The sequence below is a fragment of the Gymnogyps californianus genome, chromosome 16 (assembly GCF_018139145.2).
Source record: "Gymnogyps californianus isolate 813 chromosome 16, ASM1813914v2, whole genome shotgun sequence".
In the NCBI taxonomy this organism is placed as follows: Eukaryota; Metazoa; Chordata; class Aves; order Accipitriformes; family Cathartidae; genus Gymnogyps; species Gymnogyps californianus.
The window spans coordinates 15,481,211-15,500,420 of record NC_059486.1 but is presented as its reverse complement, the minus strand read 5'-3'; the positions used below and the strand labels follow the sequence as shown (position 1 = coordinate 15,500,420).

The following is a 19,210-nucleotide window of genomic DNA, read 5'->3' as shown; positions in this document are numbered from 1 at the left end:
CTCCCGGAAGGTCCGGCCCGGCGCTGCCGGCGCCCGGTGGGGCGGGCCCTGCCCGGGGCGGGGCGGCAGGAAGAGGAAGGGCCGGGCCGGGCACACAAAGGCCGGCGGAGCGGCGCGGAGCGGGAGCGGAGCGGGGCGGCGATGGCGCTGGCGGCGGTGCGGGGCTGGGCGCTGGCGGCGCTGGCCCTGCTGGCCCCGGGCCCGGCGGAGCGCAGCCGGCCTTACGCCGTGCTGCAGAAGCAGAACCTGGGTAAGGAGCGGGCGGCGGCCGAGGGGCTGGGTACAACATAGGGCAGCGCTTGGGCACCTTTCTGCTTGGTTTTCGTTATTTTTTTAATCAATTTTTTTTTTTTTAAAAGCCTCAGGCAGCCCCTTCAAATCCTAACGTGTCTCCCTCCCTCCTCCCGCAGTGCTGCTGGGCAGCATCCTCAGCGCCTTGCTGCTCACCATCATCCTCATGGCTGTCTGCGTCTACAAGCCGGTCCGGCGGCGGTAGCGGAGCGGGACCCGGCGGGTCCGTCGTGGGGAAGAGCTGCCGGTCCCGCCTGGTTCTCCCGCCTGGCACCCCGCCGTCCCGCCGCCTCTGCTGCCAGCGACGGGGGACGCCCTGACGTCGTGTGCGCGGCTCTTCGCCCGCACAGCATCGCGTGGCTCCATCGTGACGTCGCTTGCAACAACGGTATGGCCGGGTGCTGGAAATCACACCCCAGCCCTCAGCACGCTGACTCCTGGACCGCCCGGGAGCGCTTCGGCAGCAAACCCGCTTGGGTTTGAGCAGGGTGCGTAGCAACGCGCCTTCCCCCCAAAACGCAGCGTTTCAGCGGGGCTGATCTGACACGATGCGCTCGAGAGCATCCCCGGTGTGTGTGTGCACCCCGAGTCCCGGGAGGCTGCAGGGGGGCACGACCGGCCGTGACGCCCGTTCCGATCAGTGCCCGGGGAACCAAACCTCTGGGTCAGCACAGGAACCCGGCCAGACTGCTAACATCGCTGTCTGACGAGCAGGCCCATGCGCTCGATTATACCAGATCTAGTTTTGCTTTCTGATTCATTCGGTTCCTTGCTTGAATGCTGAGTCTTGAGGGTTTGTAGCGCAGCCTTCAAAAATAGTCCGAAGGCAAAAGCTCAGCAACCTGCCGCGGCTGTGGGGGTCTGGTAGGTGCTTGCCCCTGAGCAGAAATACTGAAGCATGAGCAGATCCTGGTGTGGCTGTTCAGGGACAAGCTTGTCATTCCCGACGTTACTTGCTTTAACTCTTAGCTAAATACCCACAAGCAGCCTTGCACCAAAACAGCCATGCTGAACCTGTTACGAACTGGGGCGCAGGCGAGGGTTTCCAGCTTGTGCTGAACACTCACCTCCTTGCGGGTGGATTTGTGCTCCCGAGCAGGTCACTGTCCTGCTGGGAACAGGAGCTTCCAGAAGTCTGCAAGCCAGGCAGATGCTCGAGACTGCTGGGCTCGGGCTCTCTGGAAGTACTTAGTGTTTAAGCTCCAGACAAACCTGTTCTATGCATTTTCAGTAATAAATTCAAGTGTTTACACTGAAGTCACACTTGCATATGAATGCTGCTATTTTGTTTTGCACTGCTATGAGTAGTAACTGGATTTGGCTTAAGTATTACTTTGGTATTTAACATAGGGGTGTTTTGGCTAGTAATTTATTTAGTGTTTTAAAACTTAACTTCCAGAACAATTGTGTTGACCTGTTCTCTAAAACCTTGTGCTGCATCTGATGTGTTTTCTGTTCAGTTTGTTTGAAAGGACACTGACCGCTCCCGTTGCAATGGGGGATTTTCTTCGCTGCAGCTCTGTTAGTAAAGTGACAGTAGGAGGCTGGCCTAGAACAGATCTAGTTATTAATCTAAGTGAAACATGAGCGAGGAAGCAAGGTAACACTGTTCTATTGCTTTCTGATCCTTGTCTTTTTTTGATCACCGAGTCCTGTGTCACTGATTTTTCTCGGTCCTTCATCTGACGTAAAACTTGGCCTGTAGCTGTGTGCTGTCGTGGGGGGGTGGATGATGTCGCTTGCAGCTACAGCTCCGAGTTCCCTGGAGCAGCATTCTTGTTTGCATTCATTCTTCACTCCCTGCTATGTCTCTTTGTACAAATAAAAAGCTAAGTAAACAATCCAGGACTCCTTTATTTATTCATGCGTGTTCCGTTTGTTATTAACTCGGCTGTAGCCGTACAAAGGGGTGAGGCAGTCCCATTTCCCACCTCTGATAATCTTACAGTTCTTACCCCCTTCTCAGTGGCGAGGGAACAGGGGCAGGACAGCGGTGCTGGGTGAAGCCCCTGTTTCCTGGATGTTTGCTAGCAAGGAACTGTTAACAGTAAACTGAAAATGAAAGCTCATCCTGCAAGCCTAGTGCAGTTACCAGCAGACATTAACAGGTAAAGCTCAGTTAACTTGGTTATGAAGACTATCTATTTTGAATCAAAAGTCAGCCAAAGCAGTGTAAGAAGGACTTCCAAATTAAACACATCAGGAATTATTGTTGTCTGTAGCATACCTACTTGAAACAACAGTCAAAAAGTACAAAAGTAATACATAACTGGTCTTGCTTCAGGAACAGCTACAAACAGCACTGACGCTGTGGAAACAGCATCAATTTAAAGAACTTTAAAAGCTAGTTATAGTTTTAGAACAAACTACAGGTATTTATAACTGAGCTGCTGCTTTCGTACATGAGCCTTGTATTGGGTTTGCGTGGCAAGGTTTTGGCAGCGGGGGGGGCTACAGGGGTGGCTTCTGTGAGAAGCTGCCAGAAGCTTCCCCTGTGTCCGATGGAGCCGATGCCAGCCGGCTCCAAGACGGACCCGCAGGAGGCAGGCTGTCCCCCGGCAGCCCATGGAGGTCCACGGTGGAGCAGATACCTGCCTCAGAAGAAGGGAGGGGTGGGGGGAAGGTGTTTTTAAGATTTGGTTTTATTTCTCATCCCCCTAATAAATTAATTTTTTTCCCCAGTCGAGTCTGTTTTGCCCGTGACGGTAATTGCTGGTGATCTCCCTGTCCTTACTCGACCCACAGCCTGTCGTTATATTTTCTCTCCCCTGTCCAGCTGAGGAGGGGAGTGATGGAGCGGCTTTGGGGGGCACCCGGCCTCCAGCCGGGGTCACCCCCCCCGAGCCTCAAGCTTCCTTGGAAAGAGAAGCTGGACTCAGCTTTCATACAGCAGTCTCAGCATTAATATTAAACATACTATGCAACCCTCTGCGGATCTCCTCTCGCTGTTACTCACAAAAAGGTACATACAGAAACCAACGAAGAGCACCCAAGTCCTGCCACCGCCCTGCCTTTCATTGCCTTAGAACTGTCTGCATTGTACCGATCCCTGTTTTCGTAACAGGGAGACCCAAAGGTTGGCTGAAAGTGTCAGAAAAATGGTTCCAGGGATTATGTGTCGGTTTCAGACTAAACCAGAACTCTCTTTGATAGTTTCATAGATGATAATGTCACCTGTAATGTACAAAAATGCAACAAAAAGGCAGATAAGGATAATTATTTAAAAAGACTCCAGTTACCACGTTAGAAAAAAATACTCGTGGTAACATTGTGCAGTATCTTTGTTTTTTCTTCCAGCACACCCAGAGGATCAGATAGTTTTTACCCATACAGTGTAAGATGTAAGCTAGGGTTTAAGAAAAGCAGCACCTGCTTCAGGGCCTTCTAGTTTACATGGAATGATGCAAATGTCACAGAAAGCAAAAAAAAAAAAAAAAAAAACCCACCCAAATTTTTTTACAGTCCCAGATGAAAAAGCAGGAGCATAACAAAACTTCAACTGAATCTGCTCAATATTCTTTAGTTTACAATATAGAAAACAGACAAGTCAGCTTGAAAAAAGGTATTTTTCCCCCTCCTTGTAACCTTTGAAACGCTTAATAGAAAAAAAAGCCATGTCAGACAGATGGTTTTATAAAGGCAACAGCACTCTTTATTTCCGCTGGAGGAAAAAACCAGAGTTTCGTCTCCTACCTCACAACTTTGTCAAGAGCTCAATGCAAGGCTTATTCCCTTTTTTTCAACTGTGAAAGTCACAGTAATCCCCTTTTCAAAGAAAGATGCAATTCCAACGTAGACCACTGCCACTGTGCAAGAAAGTCAACATTCCTGCAAACACCAAGTAAGCTATTTAGGGATGCAAGCTGTATCATTAAACAAGAACGGCGCAGATATACCAGTTCTAGTGTACGCTGCAGGAATTTTAATCATTTGCTATGTAGAACAATGGATTATTGGTTTAAAATAGGGTTCCAAGTTACCAACCATCTCACTGGTTATGATCAAGTGCATTTTATAGTGATTTTTATACTGGTTAATAGTTGGTCACACAGAACCGCCCTGTTTTGCCCAAGGAACAAGTGCAGGATTCGGTAGCAAGATCAGACCATGTGTACCATAGGTTCTTCGCACTTCTGCCAGCCAGAACAGAGGAATATTGCTCCCATTCAACTACTGTAAGGCTTTCCTGTGGATGTACATTGTGTACTTGCGGAGCGCACTTGAGAGTCACAGTGTAAGTACTGTAAACACTGACAGAAGTGCAGATAAAATAGCTACAAATACATTGTATGATGAAAGACCTGAGGAAAGCTGGTTAAAACATACTTGCGAATTGTTACAATACCATTTTTTATGAGTGTAGTCATATTGTCTTGTTTTAAAATCAATAAAAATATTCAGATAAAAAAATATATGTATTCACATGAAGGATGAGCATTTGAATTTTAAAAAGCAACACACGTTTCCCTTTCAGATGACAGAATTAAAACTTATCTTCCAATAAGTATACATTAAAATTTCACCTGAATTTTTTTCCTATTTGAATCGAGCACCCACACACAGGCACGCACTCATGCACACACCCCAAGTGATCGCAAAGAAGCACCTGTATCTATCGCTTATTTTCTTGCTGCCCTCTGACTATGGAAACTAGCTGGTTTTGAATCACTGCAGAAACTGCTACTTTACTAGACAGATGGTCCCATTTTAGGATCTAAAGTTTTACTGGCTACTTGTTTTGTCCTTTTTCAGAAAGCACTAGTTTAATCTTGAGCTTGGATTAGCTGTTCAAGTATAAAATTATCCCTCTTAAGCAGGAGCACATGATAAAATCTCAGTAACTAGAGAAGAGATAATCACATATAAACAAAACTAACAGAAAACATCTGTCAGCATGGTACATGTCAGCATGAAGAACTACCGTATGCGTGTATATGCATATAGATACTCTTCCATGTAACAACTGGAAGAAACAGACAATGGCTTTGAATTATTCAGAAATGACTAAGCAGATGAATATTTCTTTGGTAAGTAATGAAGTTTCCCTCCTGAACTCCCCATAAATCAGGTTCTCAAGCTTTACTGCAATCCTACATCCTGATGCTAAGCAAAATTTCCGTCTGCTCTTCAATAAATACGTTTACATAAAAACCTTCTCCTTCAAAGCTAAGACTGCATGCTTGGGGAGCCAAATGCGGCGTCCCGTGATCTGAAACTCCCTCAAACAAAAATAAGCCAGCTTTTTGTAGCTGATGATGCTAACTTAGAAGGCAGGTGAAATGATTACTTAAGCAATCCAGGAGCGGTCTTCAGACTGATAGCTCTGAAAGCCTTCAGTTTTATGCAGATTTGGTCATCCCTATTTCAGGAGATGGCTAAGGAGTTATTTTTCCACAAGAGAAAGCTGTAAAACTTGCTGAAGCTCTGCATCTTCTTCTTCACGACGTTGCTTCTCCCGTTCCTCCTGCTCTCGGACAGACAACTCCATGGCAAGCTGTAAGTCTTTTTCAAAACTGGAAGGTTCACTAGGGGTGCTGCAGTGTGAGTTACCTGAGCTTGTTAGATAGCTCTCCTGCAGTGCCCTGAAGGAGAGAAAGAACTTCAAGAAGTAAGAGAGGCAGAGCCTATTTCACATTTCCTGCAATGATCCTTCCTAGCAACTGTTTTCTAAATGCGAACCTGAAAATCTCTCCCCAGAGGGCAGAAAGCAGTTTTCAGGATAAGAGAGCAGTTGTTCTAACATCCGCAAAATTCCCAACGTAAAACCTGTTCTTTGAAGGTTCCTCAGAATCTTTCATACATACTAACAGTTAAATTTTCAATGGGCTTCTAAAAGCATTCTCGCCTAGTTTAAAGGTAACATGATTTTCCATGTACAGAAGAACAAAGAGGATGCAGTTCTTTGTGTCCACAAAGATTTCTTTGCACTTAACTGCAGGAAGACCCCAGAGACACCAGAGCATATTCTCAAGGGCCCATTAAATATATGTTGCTAAGTTTTTAAGGATTACATAATGATTTTGAAAAGAAAGAAGAGCTACCCTGAAGTGTGCAGCACCTAATAAACAAAAATTCAACCCAGAGGGACCAAATTCACAGTTTTAAGAGCAGAACAGAAGGACTGTGTTTATTTGTTGGGTAAAGAATCCGTTACGTGTGCAGACCAGTCCCACAGCTGAGCTAAAGAGCTATACTATATAAGCCAGGGAGGCCCAGTTTAGAGTCCTTGCTTCTTGGAAAAGTAGAAGCAGCATAAGAAAAGAGACCTTGAGTTCTGTGCATCTGCTACCTACATACACAAAAAAATTGCAGAATTGCTTCACGCTACTGTTGGAAGTATTTTTGCTCTGTCACTGCATGGCTTGATGTGAAAAAAATTAGTTACCTTTGATACTGTATATTGAAGTCCTGTGAATATGCAACTGCTCCATTGGAATGCAGCCCCACTTCCTAGAAATGGGGAAAGACAGACAATTTCACAGCAGTTAACAGATCTGCAGCGCAACTCACTGAAAGGTAACTCTTAAATCACTCTTATTTCTTCTTTGAAATACATTCCTGTATTTTTCTCCTCTGAGGTTCTTAGAAAAAGAAGTCCTACATTGGTTTAATTCAGAGATGCAGCTATCGCTGCATAGTCCTTGTCAAAACTGTAATCTGTGCAGTGCAGATCTGACAGCACACTTACTTTATTTCCACCAGATTCCAACAAACTCTGCTGAATAGCAAACTGCATGATCTCGTTATCTTCATCCTGCACGTGTATGTTCCTACCGTCATCTTGGACGTGGTAAGATTTGGGGATCTCAAATACCGACTGGTCAACCTCGAAACTAGCACCTACAGAAGCCAAATATAGTTACAAACATGGCATAGTATATTTTTACAAGTTGTGACTTAAAAAATTCTGATGAATGCTTATGCGTGATTAAGTTAACTCCAAAAATTCAGTTAAACCACCTGACTAAAAATACCAACAGGCTTTGAAAGACTTCGGTGGCAAACAAGCACAGCAGTAAGACAGAATGCAGAGTCTTTCTTTAGCATGCTGGCAAGTGATACAAATAAAACCAGTGTGCAGCAGAGCGCTAAGGTGGCTGAACTCTGACAAAACCAGATGGGGAAAAAAAAAAACGTTGCAAAAGATAAACACTGCAGTGGCTCTTCCGAGGTTATTCCTAATGAATAGGTCTGCAACAGCTCATGGCACAGAGCATCACTGGACATAGGCAGTCATGAGCATCCTACTCAAACGTAATCCACTCTTTTCTGAAAGAGCATGCAGACTTAGCTGTCACTTATAGCAATTTTGTATTCCACTCCCCATAGCAATAGCTTGCACCAGAATTTAGACCTCAAAATACTTGGGAAAGCTTGCTAGAGCTCCGTTTAGTCAGTCTAGCAGGCATGGAAGGGGCAGAATGGGTCAGTATGATCAGTACCACGCACTCCAGATCGGCTGTAATGCATTGCGGCTTCCTCTCACCTGCGAATGTTTCATTCTCTGCAGTTAACTCATCTCTCTCTTCTGTGCATTCCACTGACAGAAATGGAAAAAGATGCGATCACTGCATCTTTCCACTCCTTACCTGAATCACACTGTGCACCTCCAACCATTTGTGATGATGTTTTGTCGGCCGTCCTGCAGCCATTGACATTTTCAAATGTAATTCGGGCATTCAGCACATGAAATAGGGGAATTTCTATAAGAAAGAGTACAAGATTTCTGTCACAAAGAGAACTCATTCACTTCCACACCTACAGCCACATCAAACCCTTACATGTTTATTGAATATAGTCCACAAGCAGCATCCCATAATGACAAAGTATATGGTAACTCACTTCACCAAGAAGTTGCCCTTAGTCATTCTCACTCTCTCTCTAAATCTCTTACTTTATAATAAGATTTGCCAAATCTAAGGCATTGAAGCTAAGAGGAAAGGGCTAGCAACAGTTCATTCTTACTGAAATGATACTGTCTTTAAAATTACACTTCTGTACAGGTCACTCAGAATTTGGATTCAATGACCCCAGATGTACAAGACAATGTACGTCTGGGTTCTCAGTGCTAGATATCAGTGAGATGACTAGTAAAAAGCTAACATGATTTTTGTAAATATATGCTGCAAAACCAATAGAAAAAACAGAAATGAAGAAGATGCTACAATAAAAATTGCTAAATATTACCAATTTTGACAGGAAATCCTGGTGGAAATTCCAGAGTGATGAAATCCCTAAGTCTGGCAAAATGAGCACTAGTTCTGGCCATCAGATCGATGATTGGAGTCACTTGTTCCATAAGAGACAAGGGAAACTCTTCACTCATCCACAAGGTTGCTTTAAATCTTAAGGAGAAAGTTACATAAAAACATCCTAAGTTTACCAGTTTAGGAACAGATGCAAAGCAAAATACACAGCATCGTCACCTGCTTCATACATTTCAAAGAGTCAGAACAGTTACTGCTCTGAGAAACCGAAACACACTCCTGGTCAGACCAAAGGCAAAGCACAGGAGGTTACTAACAAGTTATAGCACTAGTCCAAATGTTTTCTTTGACTTAGTCGAAGAAGAATTAGACTATAGCTGAATACTTCAAGATCTCTCTTTTGCTTAATTTTGAAAGCTGGGGGAAAACCACACTGGATATTTCTAAAAATGGTTTCCAGAGATTAGATGACTGGGAAGAGACAAACTAGAAATAGTTAAAATTTTATTTCTCACTTCTGCGTTCGAATGGTGACTTCTTTCGGTCTTCCTATGTCTCTACCTTTCAAATCAAACTGTGGGTCAAAGTATTCCTCCAGAGTAATAGCAGTAGGATTGTTACTTGCAGCATACTCCGTTGTCTTGGTCGTACTCTATAAGGAAAGAAAGAAAAAAAAACCAAAACAACCAAAAGTATGGAACAAATGCACAGTGGCTACTACAAGAAACTTTTAAGTTGCCTCTTGTGAAGTAACTCGTTCCCTATTTTAGACACCAATGACGCATAGCCATAAATACAAGCACACACATTTAGATTGCTTTCTACTGACGTTAAAAATCTCCAAGCATTTTAGAGACAGGAAAAATCTACTTAAACACTTTAAAGCTAGAAACCAACCAGAAATGCACACACAAGCTACAGCATTTCTAGGCTCCAAATCCTTTATTAAAGGCAAAACTGTGATGGGGTATTTGAAACAAAAATCTCTAGATCCATGTAAGATCTGCAACGCCATCCTGACACAGAGCCAGCAGTTGGCAAATCTATTATCTACTGTACTTAAGTATGTACAGATGCAAGGGAGTTTCTAAAGCCATTATCAATCAACACATGTCAGAACAGCAGAGGATATATGGTTTTCCTCCGAGTTGCTCAAGAGCAGTGTGCTAACATGTCACTTCATCCTTTCATATCTTTGTCTGGTGAGCACCATGCTAGCACTATCTCCCACCTGAGGCTCCTGCAGGTCTGTGGACACGTCTTCCCAGATTACTGGTGGGCTGCCACTAAGATCTGTGCTTGCTCAGATTTACTGCCACTGCTCACACCCCAGCTCTTGCTGCGCTAACAGATTCTAGGTCTGTTCCGTAAGAGCGTTCAGAAGGAGGTACCTGCTATTCATGCAGAACATTTGAGGGTTTAAAACAAACAAAGACATCCTCAGGGAAAATTTAAACCTCATAATCAAAATTGCTGCCAAACTAAGGAAACAAGAGGTGATTCCACACACCTAGAATTCCTATTGGCACAGATCTCCGCACTGCAGTGACCTGTTTCGACGTCAAAGACACTCACCTGAGCACCATACTCATGCTCCACTGTACCCAGAAATGACTCCAGGGGGTTCCTGTCAGCTTCAGATAACAGGAGGGAAAAAAACAAAAAATCTATTACTATTAATTAGCAGTAAAATTTACATACACACCAGGCTAACAAGCAAGGCTTCTAACCCAAAGTGAAGTAAGCCGTTCACATTTTCTGTAAGCTCTACCAGGCAAGCCCAGGACCTAAAGCTGACAGTATAAAACGGTTCAATACACAGAATAGAGGCAAAGATTTTCAGTGGTTTCTATCACTAGCAGATAGCTTTATTATTCACAGTGCCTCTCCCCCTGGGCCCCAAGGCAGGCCAATGAAGGGCAGTGTTCCCATACGAAGTTACTGGCTGGTCACCCTTTAGTCTAGTTTAAATACTAGAAGAAATTAGTGGACCAAAACAAAAAGTCCAAGCAAACAAAGCCTACGTGAAACTTGTAATCATGGCCAAAGCGAAGTAAAGGCATGAATACATTCCAGAGCAGGAAAAAGCATGGAAAAGTGCAGCCTTTTAAAACTTCCGATAAATTTTCAACAGTTCTGAAGGGCTCTTCTTTCCTCTAAATACAGCTAGGATAAATACTGGTTCATTTGTAGGTGAGGAGTCAAGTAACGAGCTACCTCAGACACACAACATGTGAAAGTAAAGCAGGGCAAAGTCAGACAAGGGAAATACTTTTCTTGCTATCTGCCCAGTTCTTCTGCAGTCACACAGAGAAGGTATCAGAGAGCCAAAAGGTTCTACTTATTTCCAGTTATCCTATAGGAAAACTACCTTTATATCTTTTCTTCTCCTCTTCTGTTAAATGTTCCGTTCGGATTTTTGTGACCACATTCACATTGTTTGCAATGTATACCTTTAAAAAAAAAAAAAAAGTACAAGGACAAAAACCAAAAAGCATCACAGGTTAAAAAAAGAGAGTTCTCTAGTAAAACACCATGTACACAAATCTAAAGACAGAATAAAGCGGCATGGATCTGCCTCTCATTGACAAAGATCTTAATCTTTAACATACTGGTGATCAACAGGAAATGCTGCACTTCGATTTTTCTATTCGCTTTGGTGTAATGGAAATCCTACATAATACATTCTTGACAGACCTATGCTAAGGCTGAAACGACATGCCACCTGCTGGGCAAGTCGATAAAATAAGAAACCCTGCAAATCATACACCATAGTATCTCCAGAGAGCATTAATCTCACAAGCATCCTGTGCCGAAAGAATGGCAAAGGAGTTTGGTCATCAACTTTGATGGCAACAGAAGTCAGCCTTTCAACCAAGTTCCTGGAAAGCAGATTTACATGCTTTTAAATACGCTTTCGTAAGTAACTAAACCAACCTCAAAACTAGACAGGCATTTCCAAGCTTGCTGGAAAGAATCCCCACTTGGGCAGAGATTTTAAGAGAGAAGGTGAAAGGAAAGTCAGATAACGCTATTTCTAAAAAGAGGTCACTTGTAAGACCTTCCAAATGAAATTTAGTGATAGTTTAATTCTGCAGGAACACTAATGAACCCTACGTCCAACTGAATAGTCCTGTAGTCTTACCAGGAAAAGCTTTCACATAAATGTAGAAAGCTATTCAGCATTTATTCTTCTGTTAAATTAAATTACAAAATGTAATTTATTGCACAAATTCCAAAACCTGGAGTAAACACAGACTTATGAATCAGGGACGTTAATTCTCATGATTCTTAACTTAAATTCCTAACACAGTAAGGCTGTAAAGCCATCTTCAAAAAATATTTCACTATAGTGAAATGGAAGACAAAAACAGTGTCACATGGAACAAATCTAAGCAACTGTATGACTCATGAGCATGGTCAGGGTCTTTAATTTACCAGCGGTCTTTTAGTACTTGAATTCATGATGCAACTTACGGCAGCAGGAGGCTGTTATTTCCTTGCAATACTGTTACTAGAGAGTGCTCAAGGCACTTCACCAACGGGTTCCCGGTCTTTTAAACAGTGAAACAATGACAATATTCAAGAAAGAGTTAAACTCCAGTTTTTGGATGGAAGGGAGTTCTAGCAGTTATGCTGAATCTTTTGCCCCTCTTCTCCTGAAATGCTTTGATCCTCCCTCTCCCCTGAAGACCCTGCTGACGTTCCTGCATACAGGCACCATCCCTCCCACAAGCTTGGCAGCCTTGAAGTTCCTCACTCCTGCCCAGTTCTGCTGGCAACACAATAGAGCTCTCGATGGGAAGTTTAAGACCTGAAATATTCAGGAAATAAAGGCAAAACACAATCACACTTCAGTTAGCTATAAGACCTCTTAATAAAATAGAACAGGCTTTACCTTTGCTTCATAACCATTTACACCTTCTGCTTTTTCTGTCCTCCATACCCAGAATCCAGATGTGGTTCTGACAAAAAGTGAACACCACAAGCGTCTATACAGTTGCATTTCTACACAATCCCCAGCCCCTTTTTCTAAAATTGATTTTAAACAACATTTGATAAGTTATTTGATTATTAACCCCAGACAAAAGCACAGGTCAATCTGTCCTCACATACACATATCACGAGAGGGCCGAGGAAGTCATGCTGTTTCTGTTCTTATTCAGTCCACGGCCAAAGCGCAAAGGCTCAGACAGAGATTTTTAGATTGAGATGTGGATACCTGAGCCACAGAGGAGGACAGCCTAAAAACTTACCGAATTGTCTGACAGCCCGGGCATGGCAGCTTTTAACACAGTTTAATTTCAAAAGTAAACTGTCACTGCAATTTGGGGAACTGGATAGTAGGAATACTTCTGTCTAAGAAATCTTAGTTTCTGGATGTGCAGATGCTGCAGTTACCAAGGCTCAGTGAACATCACAGGGACTAATTCTGGGCAGCTTTGAAAGGGTACTAAATATTCAGGAGAAAGATGCTGGAATTATACATCTCACTTTGAAAACACTTGTTTTGTATGATCATGGGGGTAGTTTACTGCATCACAGAGCAGTCCAAAAGGAGCTTCACAGAAAGGATTGTTTGAACTAAGCTGACAGATACCTGGATAAACACGTCTAGTAAACAAGGAAGACAAATGTGTGTCTGTGGAAAGATACACTATACACATATTTTTCTTTAATGTGAGATTTGACTGACTTAGCTACAAGATGCGAGTTCTTGCGCATTAGTTTCACCGCTATACGTATGGATTTGGGTGAAATGCAAACTTGTAATGAGACGTTAACATTGATCTCACTAATATGATAAACTAGAAGTTTTCTGCAAATCAGTTCTTTCAACTGGAAACTTTTTGCCAAGCAATAGCAGCAAGCTGACCAAGCCAAATTTCTTTAACTAATGGCATGTGAAGTTTAAAGTAATTTCAGATCTAGCCCTAAAAGTTTTTATTACCAGGGCTTTTGAGAGTTTGTCTTTAAAGCTTTATTGCAAGTATGACCATCCATAATCCTGAAGTGTTTGTTAAGAGAAACTTTGCCTCTTACCTTTCAAAAGCAATATTTCTAGTATCAAGGCACGTATTAATAATTGGAGATGTAAGGCGTCTTTCCACATCTTTTCTTTTTGGTGTCATAGATCCCAATGTCAAACGCTTCATGTGTTGGGAAATCTCAAAACGCTCCGTTGTAACAAACTTATCATCATGATTGATCTCAATTAGTTCTGCCCAACCTCCAGTATCTGTTGGAAATGGTACATCTCAATCTAAAAAACTTAGCAACAGTATTTCAGAATGAAAAACTGAGAACAGACTGTATATCAAATCAGGGTGGATGCTAATTCACTGTATTTTGCACTCAGCTGAGATCAAATTTGGAGCTGTATCTAAAATTATTTTTTATTTGGGGAGCAGGAGAACAGAAGGGGAAAAACTAAGTAAAAGATTGAAGTCAAATTTTAGCCTATTACCAAATTTTTACCTCAGATTTACTCAAAGGAAAGAAATTAAGCCGTTACGTTAAACCACAAAACAGTATCTCTATAAGACACTCAGGGAACATACGTATAAAACTTTTATAAAATTCAGTACTCAGCCTCAACAGGTCTTTTTGTGCAAAATCAGGACTTCTCATTGTGGCTCATATAGTATTTGGCGATCAATGGTGCAGACAGGCTAAAATATTTACCTTCTCCCTTGAAAATTAAACTACGCCGTCCTCTCTCCCAGCTCATATTTTCAAAGCCCAGTAAAGTGATATCAACACGCAGCTTGGCACCGCTTTTCCAGATGCGGCAGACGTCACTTGGACAAACTCTAGAAACCAGTGGGACTATAAAAGAAAAATGAGAAAAATGTAAATAGAAAATATTCAAGAGACTAAGCGCACAGGAAGTCTGAACTCGAGCAGAAGCCATATCCCTGATACAGGATTGCTCAGTACTATGATCATTATTCCAGAGGCGAGATATTGATCATCTTTAGCTTTAAGAACAATCTGCTTAGGGACAAAACCCACCCACTTTAAATTAAAGATGAACATGAAAAGGAAGAAGACATTAGTTCAGACTAAAAGATGTGAAATGGCATAAACCCCATCTCCTAGCAGTCTAACAGTTGTCTGTTTGGAAAATTAAGTCAACTGTAAAGTCTAGCGTTCATTCCTTTAAAAGAAAAGCAGGTACTTCCCAAGTAGTCTGTGCATCTATATATGAGATATGTATCACTGTCTTAGTCATCGACAGCCAGAGATAGGTAAACAAAACCCAAAGAAAAGTCTTCGGCAATTCTAACGACAGCTAAACTCTCCATTAAAAAACAAACAAACAAACCAAACAACAAACAAAGCAAATAAACACGAAACAAAGAATAATTGTGCAACATAAATATAAGAGGTTATTTTGAGAGGGGAAGAGATAAGTATTCTGGGGAGCAGATATTTCTCTGCATATCTTTTGTGACATTTGTACGTAAGCAAGTCCCTTTGTCTACAGTTTAGAAGAGGTAACGATGACCAGGATTCTTACCCCAGCTAGTGAACTCCCATTTCATTTCCACGTAAAAGTCAGGAGTCTGGAGAAGGAAAATACTTTATGAATACTTCATGAAATAGTTTTAATCTAACATTCAGTACAGTATTTCTCGTGAACATTTTAGATAAAGGAAAACAAAAAAACAACAGAACTCGAGATGTGATAAATGAAAGTTAAAAAAATGACATTGAAACTAACAAACATAAAAGACATTGGCTCCTTTCTGATGAGCTATTCTTCCTTATTTTACTATAGGAGCAGTAACACCTTCAAGATTCAGCCTCTTATGTTGAAGTTCATGACTAAGGACTTCAAAGTAAAGTCAAGGAAAAAGCCTCCATCTCCCACAGCGCTATGGAATACGCAAGTTGAAACGAAGAACACAATTGCCCATCTGATTTCAGTTTACTTAACTGAACTGCTTGAATGAGAATTGCAGTCTGGAGTAAGAGGTTTAAACTAAATAATCACCTCATTGATCTTTTGGAGTAATTCAGGAACTCCTCCAAGTGTCATAGAGGTCTGCTGGTAGTCCCGATGCTGCAGAATCATTTGTACCATCTCTGGATCTCCTGTACTGACAGCTTCATGTAAAACTGAAAGAAATCCAGACACAAGCTAGTTTCAGTTTGCTTTCTGAGCAAAACACATAATGTAAAAGCAGTCAAAATAGAACATCTGCAGCTGAAAAGCATTAACACACGACTTCTGTTTTCCAAGTTATCTTTACCTGTCCATCCCTGTGCATTCTCTTTAGTTACGTCTGCCTTGTGCTGAAGAAGGACTTTGGCAGATTCTATATAACCCAAGGAAACAGCAAGGTGCAACAGGGTCCGGCCTCGTGGATCACGTTGATCAACATCCTGTTGAGTATCCGAGAGAGAAATAATGCTGAAGCTGTCCTATCAAATGCAACTAATCAGAGCACATTGAGAAGAGTTTATATAAACAAAGCTTGTCAGTAGTAATCCAGGAGTCAATATTCCCTAGGTATTCCCACGTATCAGTCTGTGGTGCACAGCCGACTCAGTTTTCAAACGCTACCGTACTGCCCTTCTGCACTCCGTACAGTGCCATCTTACTTCCCCACTGAAATAAAAAGAGAAGCAGAACAGGGCCTATAAACCAACATGGTAAGAACTGGTATCACTGTAAGACATGACTGAGTTCTTGTTGATGCTTCTCATTTCTTTTTCTGTAACTATTTCCCCTTCTGTCTCCCCTCAGAAGGGGTCTCTTTCAGGAGAAGACAGGAGTTCTAGTCTGCGTGCATTGCACCATGGACAGTCAACAGCCTGAGAGACCAATAGAGGGTTTAACATTTTACAACACGGGGGGGGAAGGGGAAAAAAAAAAAGTAACAGGGCATACAACACCAATTTTGTATCACGCTTTTCGAAAGTACAGAAGCAAATGGTATTTTACAAAGCATCCATTTGACTGACACACACAGCACAATGAAGAGTGAGTGCATTTTGTACAAGTCACTAAAAAAAAAAAAAGAAAAAACTACACAGGCATAAATATCCAAAACATGCAAGCACAACATACTCATACCTTACATATTTTTCACTATTAGCTTAGAGATTTGAAACAGAAGAGCATCTATAACTAAAGGAAAAGGGGAAAGTCAATAGCAGAATAAGAAAGGAAGGTTATTATGCAAGTTAACATGGTTATCTGACAGCATTAAGTTGGAAAGATCACACATAGAGTAGGGAAAGCTTCATTTTAAAGCATTCTCTTTTCACTTCTGTGTGGAATACTAATTAATTTGCTTCCCCACTTCCTACAGCTCCCATGCCTACTGCACTGACAGGTAAAGGACTCCAAGGCATCCCTCCCAATTGTCTTTGCTGCTGTTAACTGGTAACCACACATTCCACCCGTCATTTGCCATACCAAGTGCAGCTGGCAAGTGTCTTTTGATTCCCTCACGCACTCCTCCGACAGCAAGAAGCTTATCCCAAGGAAGCAAGAGGAAGCATATCTTTGGAATACTTTAAAAAAAGAAGTTATTCGGAAGCAGATAAAGGAAGTAAGAGACAGACATATTCCATCTTAACACGTTGCTCGTTTCCCTACAGTATAAAGCGTTTGAGGTCGGCAGCAGCACTTCACAGGTGTGAACTGCTGTCTCAGACTAACAAGAAGCAGAATGATCCTAATTTAATGACAAACTTTCACAGGCAAGAACATTATTGAAACAGAAATAAATACACAGAAGCAACGTGCCAGTAGGGTTAAAGATTTTGTTAAGGAGTAAGATCACATGAATTAGATAAAAAGTAACTGCATTCCAAAGATTCTCCTAAAAATAGGACAGGAGCATGCTCTAAGCAAGCATTAGTAAATTGTGGCGTACCGTTAGAATTGCAGATGATAGTCACTAGTCAGGAGGTGGCACAGCTCATCTTTGGCTCATATACTTGTGGTGTCAGGTATAATGTAATTAATACGCTCTGCTTCTGCAAACTATACTCCACACCAGCAAATATCAGAGCTTTTACACAGCATCTCAGCAAGAAGGATGTTTGCTGCTCGAGCTCTGCTGCAGCTTTTCAGACCATTTCCTTACATCATTACCATTTCTCGCTTAGCCGTCCCAGAGAGGGAACAGCTTTGTATTTTTCTACTCCACAGCATGAAACAATGATCCATTTTTTTACGGAGATGCTGAAAACATTCCAGCCAGTATAAAAACGCTGCCCCCACAGTCTTGGACAGCAACGAAGCCGTAAGAACTGCGGGTACTCGGCAAGCTAGAGGCTGGCTTAATCTTCGGCAGCAGCAGCCACCTTTTCTGCATGTTGACTTCCCATGAAGGTAAGCAGTATTTATTGCTTTTCTGGCACAGAAAAAAAATTGATGTCCATCATATCTGCTCTTCCTGATCCGTTTCAATGACTCCTAACATTTTTCCAAAGAGCTATTCTGCAACCCACGCTCGAATGCTCTGAGCACAGCTTTACAGATAAGAAGGCAATGGTTAAAATCTTACATAACAAAAAGTACATTCCTACGCCTTCTTACATCACTCCCGCAACCACAAATAAATAGGTAAAGAGAAAGGAGCGCAGCAATCCCACAAGCCCAGCAAACACACCTGGCAGTACCATCAAGGTTACTTCTCCCTAGAAAGGCAGTAAGCGAGGGGCACCAAGCCCTGCACCATGGCAGAAGCTCTTCTGGGGCCACCAGCCCCACAACAGCCCCTCTATCGCCCGGGTGTCCCCATTACCTTGTCCTGCAGCTCCTCATCCAGCCGCCTGTAGTCATTATTCCAGACCAGGACGTGCAGGGGAAACGCGCTGCTGGCCCTGCCAGGGGAACTCATCATGCCACACACCTGCAGGAGCGGGGGAAGCAGGGTGCCTACCCTCACTGTTCCCCCCTCTCTTTATTTTGGACACCCCAGATTACTCAAGCCCTGGCCCATTAAGCTTCTCCTCTCTCCTGGCACCCACCTGCCCCAGGTGATGGGGGGGGGGGGGGGGGAACACTGGGCCACAACCCCCTATGAACCCTTCACCGCACTCCAAGAGGTGCCCCATGCAAAATCCCACTCCTGGGGGTCCCCTGCTCCCGGGCACCCCCCCAGCCCCAGACTGCAGAGGGTCTCCTCTGCTCCTGGTGCCCCCCCCCCCCCCCCCCCTCAGCCCCACACTCCTGGGGCTCCCCTGCTCCTGAGGCGCCCCACACTCCTGGGGGCCTCCTGTTCCCCTCGCCCCCCCACTCCCGAGGGTCTCCCCTGCTCCTGGCCCCCCCCCAGCCCCACACACCCCGGTGCCCCCGGCCGCCCCCCGCCTCACCCCCACCCCCGCGTCCCTCCTTCCTGTCTCTCCAGGGCAGCGGCCGGGACGGACCACAGCGCGGCCGGGGCGGGGGGGAAACTCCCCCTCCGTTCCCCTCAGCCTGCCGCCACCGGCGAGCCCACGGAAAGAGGAAGTTGCGGCTCCCCGCCCACTCTACCCCCCCGCGGGCGGGCAGATGGAGCGTCCCACCCGCAAGCTGCCCCATCGCCCTCCGCGCGGGGGGGGGGGGCCGGCAGGGTGGAGTTGGGCCGGACGCGGTGCTCAGCGCTGGCTGCTCTCCCCTCCCCCCGCTTCCACCGAGCGTTGGTTTCGCCCTCCCGCTCTGCCGGGGAGAGGGGCGGGAGCGCCCGCCCTGCCGCCGCCATGGT

The 19,210-nt window shown here is 43.8% G+C and overlaps 2 protein-coding genes across 2 annotated transcripts; one reads left to right on the top strand and one right to left on the bottom strand.

The window, feature by feature from the left end:
• The first annotated feature begins 131 nt into the window (after positions 1-131).
• Positions 132-2,125, top strand: C16H12orf76 (chromosome 16 C12orf76 homolog). Its single transcript, XM_050906986.1, has 2 exons — positions 132-250; positions 411-2,125. The coding sequence occupies exons 1-2, from the start codon at positions 142-144 to the stop codon at positions 494-496; spliced, it is 195 nt and encodes a 64-aa protein (XP_050762943.1). The 5' UTR covers positions 132-141; the 3' UTR covers positions 497-2,125.
• A 1,795-nt stretch (positions 2,126-3,920) lies between these two features.
• Positions 3,921-18,426, bottom strand: ANKRD13A (ankyrin repeat domain 13A). Its single transcript, XM_050906981.1, has 15 exons — positions 18,269-18,426; positions 15,758-15,890; positions 15,499-15,623; positions 15,022-15,067; positions 14,184-14,327; positions 13,542-13,737; positions 12,397-12,463; positions 10,870-10,951; positions 10,074-10,132; positions 9,014-9,150; positions 8,479-8,636; positions 7,881-7,994; positions 6,980-7,131; positions 6,677-6,741; positions 3,921-5,873 (listed from the first exon to the last, which is right to left on the bottom strand). Exons 1-15 carry the CDS (start codon positions 18,365-18,367, stop codon positions 5,675-5,677), a joined length of 1,776 nt encoding a protein of 591 aa, XP_050762938.1. The 5' UTR covers positions 18,368-18,426; the 3' UTR covers positions 3,921-5,674.
• Positions 18,427-19,210: the final 784 nt, after the last annotated feature.

What these genes read in the sequence shown, in the direction of transcription:
- ANKRD13A (XM_050906981.1), bottom strand. Translation starts at nt 18,367, where the DNA reads ATGATGAGTTCCCCTGGCAGGGCCAGCAGCGCGTTTCCCCTGCACGTC. An exon ending in AGAAATATTGCTTTTGAAAG is followed by an intron (nt 12,464 to 13,541) that starts GTAAGAGGCAAA and finishes ACTTTTTGTCAG; the next exon opens with AACCACATCTGGATTCTGGG. An exon ending in TAAATGGTTATGAAGCAAAG is followed by an intron (nt 10,952 to 12,396) that starts GTAAAGCCTGTT and finishes TTTTTTTTAAAG; the next exon opens with GTATACATTGCAAACAATGT.
- C16H12orf76 (XM_050906986.1), top strand. Translation starts at nt 142, where the DNA reads ATGGCGCTGGCGGCGGTGCGGGGCTGGGCGCTGGCGGCGCTGGCCCTG. An exon ending in GCTGCAGAAGCAGAACCTGG is followed by an intron (nt 251 to 410) that starts GTAAGGAGCGGG and finishes CTCCTCCCGCAG; the next exon opens with TGCTGCTGGGCAGCATCCTC.